Raw genomic sequence first — 9,792 nt, forward strand, 5'->3', positions numbered from 1 at the left:
TTTGGTAATTCCAGTATCTGATGTTCTTGTATATCAGATTGGGTTGTCAATTTTTTTTTATGCTAGCTTTTATTCATAGTGACTTGTTTTCTTGTATTTTAGAGGTTTCAAACTCTGAGATCATTATCTTCATAACCCATTGCCAAAACCTATCGACATGGAATTGGTTCCAACTCATAGCAACCATAGGAACTTTATTTATGTTAGATACTTGAGGCACTACCAGCCCAGTAAATACTTTCTGAATGATGGAAAATCTGAAGCCAGTCTTATTAGTCAAGTGGTACACAGGGGGCAGTTGAGAAAATTTCCAACATTCTGTGGAAGAGACTACTATTTATAAGCCACCTCTGGAAAGGAGTTCTGATTTTTCATGTCATGAAAAATGCTAAGGAGAAACATTTACATTTTGTAAATCAAAATATGATTTTAATATGAACAAAGAGATTCCCAGTAAGTTGTAAAACTACAAAAGACAAAGACAAACACCTGATGGACTTGACAATGACTTATATTTTTGAAATGTTTTAAAATTACATTTATATTTCCATGCTTTTAAAAAGGTAGAAACAAAATCTCTTTGGGAACACACAAAAGCATGTTAAAATTAAAAAAAAAAAATAATGATTTTGAAAAAACACAATCATCTCAATAAAATCATGACAATCTATTTGTATATAATGAGTAAATTTTGATGAGCAAGAAATTACTACTTATATTGCCTAACGAATTTCTGTTCTTTTGGGGTAGATAGTTCTAACTCAGGATTCTGGTGATCCAACACAGCCCCCCATAGCAAGGTAGGCAGTGACAAGACAAGACCAAGAGTACCAAAAGTAGGACTTAGAGTTAAATTTAAATTTCAGATAAACAATGACATACTTATACTAAAAAATTGTTCATTGTTTATCTAAAATACAAATTTAACCAGGCACTCTGATTTTAATTTAATAAATCTGTCAACCTTAATCAAAAATGCTCTCATATAACATCATAAATATAAATGCACTATAACATAAGTAAACTATTCTATTGACAATGCTTTCTTTCCCATTTTTCCAAATTCATGTACAGATATTACTATATTTGATGCTTAAATAAATATATAAATAATAAATAGGTGAATAAGTTACACTTGAAAATAATTTACACGACCATGAAAAAAGCTTAAAGTGCTTCCATAGGTCCTCACAACATCCCTGTGAGGTAGAATGATAACTGGGTTGATATTTTTTTCCAAGTATAAGACTGAAGAGGAAACCAAGGTACACTTGAACTGGGACTCATGGATACTGGCCACCACTAGGGTTACAAATAAAAATACAGTATTCCCAGCTAAATTTGAATTTAAGATTAACAACAATTTTTTAAAAAATATAAATATGTCCTAGATATTGCATGGGACAGTATACAGGGGACAATTAAAAAAAAAAAAAACTATTCATTGTTTTGCTGAAATTCAGATTTAACTGGGCATCCTTTTTTATCTGGCAGTCCTACACCAGACCCACACAATGCATGAAGTATTGAAGTAGTTTTGTTTGAAATTTCATTGGCATCTTCACTGAGGTATTCTTGGAAATCATGGAGAACAAAATTTTTTTTTCATGTTTCTTTCTCAGCTCTGAAAATAAAAAATAAAAAATAATTAAAAATCATAATTTTCTAATAAGAAGAGAAGTCTGAGTATTGAAAGTATGTTTTCTTGAGAAATTAATATACTCTTAGATATTCATCTGTTAGAAATGCTCTATATTTTCAATTATAAATAGGGAGAACAGATAATTTATCATCTAAACCAGGACACATCTGAGAATGAGAGACTCTACTAATGATTATGCCAGGACACGAGCTTATGTCCAGACCTTTTTGGACAAATGGAGATATGTGGTCATCCTAGTTATCAGTATTGCTGCTTTTTATTTTATCAAAAAGACAGATATCTAAAAGAAAAGATTTTTAGCAGCAGCATAAAATTTATAGGCTGACTTTTAGACTATACGTGTCAAGACAAAAAAAGCATTTAAATAAAAATAACTCACCTCTTCAAAAATACCTGCACAACCTTCTGCACCCACTTTGCTGTGGGGTCCAGGCAGACCTCTTTTCCTTCCTCTCCCTCCTTTGTGACAATTTTCACACTGGAATGAGAGAGAGATGATGAAGATCAATACTTACCACATTTCAGGCATTTCTTTGCCATTCAAAAACATGGAGTCTCGAGTACATACAGAAGATTTAAGTCCAAAGCAACTTTCAGCTACTAGCCATGGAATGTGCCATATTTAAATATGGTTAAGACAAAAAAAAAAAAATTTTTTCTGCTTTATATTCCTGGAAACCCTGGTGACCTAGTGGTTAAGAGCTACGGCTGCTAACCAAAAAGTCGGCAGTTCAAATCCACCAGACACTCCTTGGAAACTTATGGGGCAGTTCTCCTCTGCCCTGTGGGGTCGCTATGAGTTGGAATTGACTGGATGGCAACGGGTTTGTTTTGTTTTGTTTTGTTTTATATTCCTAGCACCTAGGGCTTTGTTGGATATTTCTCCTTTCTCCATTCTAGGTGTGCTAAAGCGAATTATCTAATCACTTATGAAAGTACTTACATGATTTCTGAATTTGGACAGTGTGGGCCACTCTCGATCACTCTCAGTTCTTTGATATATTTGGGATGGAAAGGTGTTGAGTGCGTCTTTATACACTGGCATCGAAGTTCTGAAGCCACCATTGGCAAAACTGCAGCTGTGAAACAAAAAAAACAAGGATTGGTTTCATCAAAGGTTGCAGCTCTGAATGCTACCCCCTCTTTCCAATATGATTACTTGGGGACTGTGAAAAACATATGTTTCACAAATCCATTCCTGAAACTGAAAGCTTGATATTCTCCTAGCCCCTGACCTCAATTGTTTTCTTTGTTTTAAAAACAATCATGACTGAAATCATTGAACGACTTTCTACATAAAATTTGGGAATTGTTTTTGTTGACATCGTTTTTATTCCACTTGGTATTGCATAATCCTCTGTGATACCATAATGCTATTTTTAGTAGGCAAACTAAAAATCACCCACAGAGACATGCCCTCAGAAAGAATTAATAGTAATATATCTATGAATTACACAGATGTGTCTTGTATTTTAGTAAAATCCTTAATGCTAAAAGAAAAAATATAGAAACTATAAGCCATAAACATTTTAAACTACATTTGTTTCATAAGAGGAATCCCAAGAAGATCTACAATTTGTCAGGACATCTTTAAATCAAACAGAAATTGGTAGTTGTCACAGCCTTGTCAATAAAATACTGAGTGGAGTGAAATTATCTGAGATACCTCGCCCAATAATAATAGATAATATGGGTAACTGTGATGCTCAATAGGATATACTATAAATTAAAGATTTATGTTACATATATGCATACTACAGAGTCTGAATAATAGAAGTAGAACACCTACTTTAATCAAAGTTGACACTTTACTACACATCATAAAGATACAGCCTAAATAATTAAAACTTCAACTTAACATTAAATGACTACAAAGATTTTCTTTTCCTGAATCAAAAGGATGTTTGTTGTCAAAGCATTAAGGATGGCCTCGCTATCAGAGCATTTAGACAGAGGAAAACTCTGTAGATCAGAAAGATATGCTTACCTTTGCAGAGAGCTGCAGAAAGCACAAGAGCTGCCAAGAGAGCAAAAACCAGCTTGGAAGACATGTTGGCAGGAGCTCGTTACTTTCCGGTTTCTCACTGTCTCTTGTCCTAGACACTTGTGTGCTCTGCTGTCCCTGAGGACTTGTGCTGGCTGGAGTGCTCTGTTGGCTTTTTATATTGTCACAACACCGAGCACATGTGCATCCTCATCCTTGTATTATGTCAGAGGAAATTCCTCAATATGCAACCAGACCTGAGTCATCACACTTCCCTACTCTCTTATTAAATTTTCAGCACGATTGAAGTTTTATTTGAACACTAAAATAACATTATTAATTTCAATAAGCATATTTTTAAATATACAAGCTTTCCAGTTTGATAAGTCATTATCAATTGTATTCCTTTTTATTTATAGATAACTTTATCATAGTACTATGTGGCCGACAAAGTGGCAGCTGTTAGAGTGAGGTCATTTATGATTTTTTTTTGTGTGTGGTCTTGTTGTTTCTTTTGGTAAATTAGATTGGCTGTAATGATAATCCAGTAAACCACTTTTATTGGGTACATAATTTATGATAAGTTCTTTTCTAAGCGTTTTAAAGAGTTTCCAGGAACTGTTATTACTGCTTTCAACTTTTTAGAAGATTTATTTTTCTGACATGTGTTAACAGAATGAAAGATAACACTTGCTACACATAGAAATAATTTAGTCCCATAAATATTTATTACCTGCTGATCCCATTCTGCCCAGAGCAAAGGAGAATGAAGGAAACACGTAAGGGAAATATTTGTCCAAATGACTAATGGACCACAAGAACCACAGCCTACACCAGCCTGAGCCCAGAAGAACTAAATGGTACCTGGTTACCACCACCGATTGCCTAACAGGGATCACAGTAGAGGGTCCTGGGCAGAGTGCAAGAAAAATGTAGAACAAAATTCAAATTCACACACACACACACACACACACACGCACAAAGATCAGACTTACTGGTCTGACAGAGACTAGAAGAACCCCCGACACTATGGCCCCTGAACACCCTTTTGACTCAGGACTGAAGCCACTCCTGAAATTCACTCTTCACCGAAACATTAGACAGGTCTATAAAACAAACAGTAACACATATGATTATGAGACCAAAAGGGCAACACCTGCCCAAAAGCAATGATGAGAAGACAGGAAGGAGAAGAAAAAATGGATGAATGAAAACAGCAAACAGGGGTGTGGAAGGGAAGAATGTTGACACGTCTCAGGGACTGCAACCAAGGTCGCAAAACAATTTGTGTATAAATTGTTTAATGAGAAACTAATTTGCTCTGTAAACTTTTACCTAAAGCACAATTTAAAAAAAAATTAAGTAACTTTCTGAGTAATGTGTTAGATCTACAGGTGGGTAAGACTAAGTACTTGCTCTCAAAGAGTTTGAGCTATCAGAAGAAGAAAGCCATATAATGACCTGACTGTGTTACAGAGTAGACATGTGCTACTAAAATATTAATCCCAGCCCAGGGCATAAGGGCAGAATCAATTTGAAGAGGTTGTTGAAAGACGGGAGGACTTCGATAAAGGGAGATGAAGGGGAACAGCACATTCCAGATAGGAACACTGTTCAAGGACACTCAAATGGTAGAGCCAAGGTATGTTTATGGCCCAGGAAATGGTGTACTGGGGCTACTTGGTTGGGATAGGAATGAGATGGTAGCTAATGGAAAGGTAAGTAATGTGTTATTAGTGGAAAGAGCATTTGGATTCAAATCCTGGATCAGCACCTAATATTTGTGTGCCTTATCAACTTTCTGAGTTTCTGTTTCTATATCTATGAAATGGGTTTGATAGCACCCACCTATCTCATAAAGCAAATATGCATACACTTCCTAATATAAATTTAAAACTAGTGAATTCTCATCTGCTCCAAGAACTATGGCTTATATTTCTTATTTTCCAAATTTCAAAGATGTTCAACCAACAATTATTTCCTGCAATTTCATTTGTCTAAGAGGCATTCTTGGTGAAAGATTGGTTTCCGAAATACCAAGATGAGCCAGATTACAGCATGTAATAGGTTCATAGGAATAGCATCAATTCAAGTTATTGTTTGCTCAAATTAAAGCTCCAGATCAAAATTTGATTGTATTAGAGTAGAAACTGCCCTTTCAAATTAAAATTTTGGTGCATGGAAAGTCCTAAAATAGCTATAGGATTTCAGAATACTTGAGAAACTGACTAAATAAATACTGCTATCAGATTTAACTCTGAAATTATTTGACAGTAAATGATTAACAAGTAGACCAAGAGTTATGATGCTTCAAAATGTGCATATTTATGGTTTAGGGAAAAGGATTTCTTTTGCTGAAAGATTTGTGTAGTGACCCCATGTTAATTTCTTAAATATCACTTTGATTTACTTAACTTCAGGAATATGTATGTATGTGTAAATTAATGCTCACAAAAAATGGGATAAGTACTAATGTTCTTATTTTAAGATGAGGAAACTCCAAGATCACACACGTATGTAATGGTGGAGCTGGCAGTTCAAAACACTTCCTCATGGTTGCCTTGGTATAAAACCACATTCACAAAGAAGAGTTCATAAGACATTTCTTGAGAACATAAGGACAATAAGCCATCTCGGTATGACTTTGCAAAATTTCTTACTTCATCCCTCTTGCTCGTCATCATGGGTCCTCAGATTAGCCTGGATTTCCTGGGATAAAAGCACTAAGGAAGGGCCCTTATAATAGGAAAAATCTGTTCTCCTCTGAGAAAGTACACAGTTTATAAAGAATTCAGTTTAGTTCAACACCTTTCCTCTCTCCCAGGAAGTTCAATATAGGAATAAATTTTCTCACACAAGGGTGTGTGCAGGGTGAACACCATGTTTGGACACTTTCCAAAGAGGTTGTTTGGTTTTTGAGCAATTACGTTGCTTTCCTTACCTTCCTCCAATCAATCTAAGGCTGAAGAACAAAGTTGTACCATGGGTTTCATTACCTTTTACAGAAAAGTAAATGTTTATTTTATACAACACAGTTTCTATTGTTTTAACTCTTTTGTTTAAAAATTAGGCTCCAGCAACCTAATTATTTACCTGATACATATTGATTATCTGCTAGTGCCAGGTATTGTAGTAGGAGATGTGACTACTATATATAGAAATATGGTCCCTGACTTCAAGGAATTTTCAGTCTAGTGCAGGATATGGACATATAGTTATACAAAAAAAAAAAAAAATACAAGCAAGTAAAATACAATGATGGGATTGATATATTACAGATAATTACAGGAATCTCAGGGAATACACAGACAAGACCTCTGACCCAGTTTTTATGAGTGAAGATTTTCAGAGAAGGTTTTCTGAAGAAACAATTTCAAAACTGTGACCTAGTATTCAAAGTGATGTAGGTAAGACTTGATGGGATGGAGAGTGGAGGGAAAATCAAGTACAAGGTAAGGTGATGTAAAAGAACATGGCCCTTTTGGCTTCCTGAATTCTTTTAGTGTGGAATACAGTGTATCAGATGAAAAAGTTGGGGCCAGATACGTAACCAAGTCCTGGATCTTAAAGAAATTCCCAGTCTCTTTACATCATTGATGTTGACGTGTTCTGCAAAGACATGTTCTTATATAACACACCCTGTGATGACTGGCTTAGTCTGTCATCACTAAGACCCAATCATAAGACCCATTACTAAGACACTCAGAGTTCTGAGGATGGTGCAAAACATTTCTTTTCCTTGAGGGTTGCCTTTGTAGATTTCCTGGGTCCCATTTACATGGGCGCCCCATTTCACTCCCTATTTCCATCTCCCTCTATCTCTCTCCCTTCATCCTCTCAGGCTTTCAACTTCATCTTGTTACCACCCTTAGAGACTGAGTTCCACTTTTAGAATGCAGCATTTATAGGGAAACAGTTGCTAATGTTTTTCATCTCTCATAATGCAACCTCTTTATCAGGAGTGGTGATGGACAAAGACAAAGTAACTAAAGGGGCAATAACCCTACCCTGCCCCACTTTTGTAAACATAATCCATTGAGTTCTTGCATAGCAAGTAGAAAGTTTCATTGCATAGCAAGTAGAAAGTTTCATGGGCTTAAGTAGAAAAGAAGTTTCCTCCTTGAGGATAGGCTGCTTTAAAATAGAGCAGAGTGGGGTGCAATATTTAGTTAAAGTGCAAAGTGAGTATAAATACAAATGACACTTTGTCACACTCTAGAGAGAAATGCATAGTACAAGGGGCTATCAGTGATTGAGCTGTTTGAGTGCCTGAGACATGAACGTTACTCAGTGAGGAGAAAAGAGCAGCAGAGATCCACGGCCACTGGGATCAAGTTCATCACCCAGGAAAAGGAGGAGCTCAAGAAAGAGCTAAAACAAAAATAAGCGTTTACATCAATACATAACTCTTCTTCCCTCAACATCGCCACAGAAAAATAGGATGTCTCTTTGCTGTAGAAGATCATCTAACACCTCCTGAAAAAAAAATTGAGAATTACCACTTTCTCATAAGCCTGAATAAAATTGTGTGCATGTATCAAAACAGAGTGTGATAGGAAAAACATGCGCTTGGAGTGAGACAGACTTGGGTTTGAGTCTTGTCCCATGCTTACGAACCAGAAGACACTGAGCAAGTTAATTTGATGCCTACGTGGCAGCTGCTGATTCTAAACGCTGAGACTCCTTCAGGACTGCCTTTCCCAATCCCAAGAGTAAACGCTCAGCTTGCACCTGAAATTTTTCCCCCCTATGAGGAAATCAGTGTCATCTCAGCAACCTTCAAGGTTAAGAGAATCATAGACAAAATGCTGAGCATATATCAATGAATTCGACTTAACACAAACCCAGTTACAATGTTCTTAATGCTAAGAATCATAAATGGTCTATTTCCCACTTACCTTCCTAGTGAAATTTTAGTTAATAAAACTTGAAGTGTGGCTGAAACACTTAAAACATGTCCTTAGATTTGCTTTTTGCTAATTAGATAACTTGATCCACTTCAGTACCACCAAGAGTACTTCAGATCCATCCTCAAATTCAAATGTCTCCGGTTAACCAGTGTTGCAAAAGTGTCCTATCTTTTAAAGAAAGACATATTTTTCCAAAATCTTGCTAAGCTGCAGAACAAATCACTAAATTCATTAGTGTTAATTAGTATCACAGTCAGGATAACTCATAAGGGTCCATATGGGTTTTGGAATAAGACCAACCTGCCTCCAAGCATAGCTCCACCACTTATTAGCCAAAATACCATGAGAAATGTTTTAACCTCACCAAGCTACAATTTCTTCATCTTTAAAATGAGAATAGCACCAGTTCCATAAGGCTGCAGTGAGAAATAAATTAGAAAAATATAAAGTGCCCAGAATGGTGCCTGGTACATAGAAGGTGCTCAATAAATGCCGGTTTTCTGCCTTCCTATTCCTGTCACTTAAGTTACACTTGTCTTTGTCTTGGCAGGAATGTAAGAGGACAGACAACATTCCCTTTTAAAAGCCTACCAAAAATTAAAGATATAGCCACACAATAGATCTCTTATGCTTTTTTTCTTTTATTTGTAAAAGCTTTCCTTTTCTTGCTAATAATTAACTTCACATTCGTGTGTACAACTATTTCCTTGTTAGATTTATACCAAAAAGTAGTTATTGTGTACTCCAATCATTACAATAAAAAATGTCTTTGACATGGCAGTGATGATACATTAGTTGTCACTGGGATTTCTTTCACGCAAAGAAAATATAGGAAATGAAATCTTTTGGCAGGAAGGGAAGTGGCTGTACAGAAATTACTGGACTGATGTGTGTGTTTAATAATGTCAGGGGGTAAACAAGACCCACACCAAGTAATAGAATCAAGTGACAAGAGGAAAAAACAAAAGTTTTAAAAATGCTTATTTGAGACGGCATGATTTTTCTTCTTTTTTTGAAAGCTCTTTTATAATTTTATTTTGCTGTCTTTCTAAATAGACATGAGATATTTAAAAAGAACTATGTTGAGATGAAAGGGCTTAAGTAGAAAACAGGTCTTATGTTGCAATCTCTGTATTTTGTTTCTCACAACTCTCCCTGTTAAAATTTTGATTTTTTTAAGTTTTTATTTCAAAATGTTAACTTCACCTTAACTAGTTCCTCTCCACATTTTGGTT

The 9,792-nt window shown here is 35.6% G+C and overlaps 1 protein-coding gene across 1 annotated transcript; it reads right to left on the bottom strand.

Moving 5' to 3' along the window:
- Positions 1-461: 461 nt before the first annotated feature.
- On the bottom strand, positions 462-3,797 carry CXCL8 (C-X-C motif chemokine ligand 8). Its single transcript, XM_049886032.1, has 4 exons — positions 3,651-3,797; positions 2,607-2,742; positions 2,043-2,141; positions 462-1,624 (listed from the first exon to the last, which is right to left on the bottom strand). The coding sequence occupies exons 1-4, from the start codon at positions 3,712-3,714 to the stop codon at positions 1,606-1,608; spliced, it is 318 nt and encodes a 105-aa protein (XP_049741989.1). The 5' UTR covers positions 3,715-3,797; the 3' UTR covers positions 462-1,605.
- Positions 3,798-9,792: the final 5,995 nt, after the last annotated feature.

Source organism: Elephas maximus, chromosome 5, assembly GCF_024166365.1.
Source record: "Elephas maximus indicus isolate mEleMax1 chromosome 5, mEleMax1 primary haplotype, whole genome shotgun sequence".
Lineage (NCBI taxonomy): Eukaryota > Metazoa > Chordata > Mammalia > Proboscidea > Elephantidae > Elephas > Elephas maximus.

Coding starts and splice junctions, on each gene's coding strand:
- CXCL8 (XM_049886032.1), bottom strand. CDS start 3,714: ATGTCTTCCAAGCTGGTTTTTGCTCTCTTGGCAGCTCTTGTGCTTTCT. Junction 2,743..3,650: donor TTCTGCAGCTCTCTGCAAAG/GTAAGCATATCT, acceptor TTTGTTTCACAG/CTGCAGTTTTGCCAATGGTG. Junction 2,142..2,606: donor TGTCCAAATTCAGAAATCAT/GTAAGTACTTTC, acceptor CTCTCATTCCAG/TGTGAAAATTGTCACAAAGG.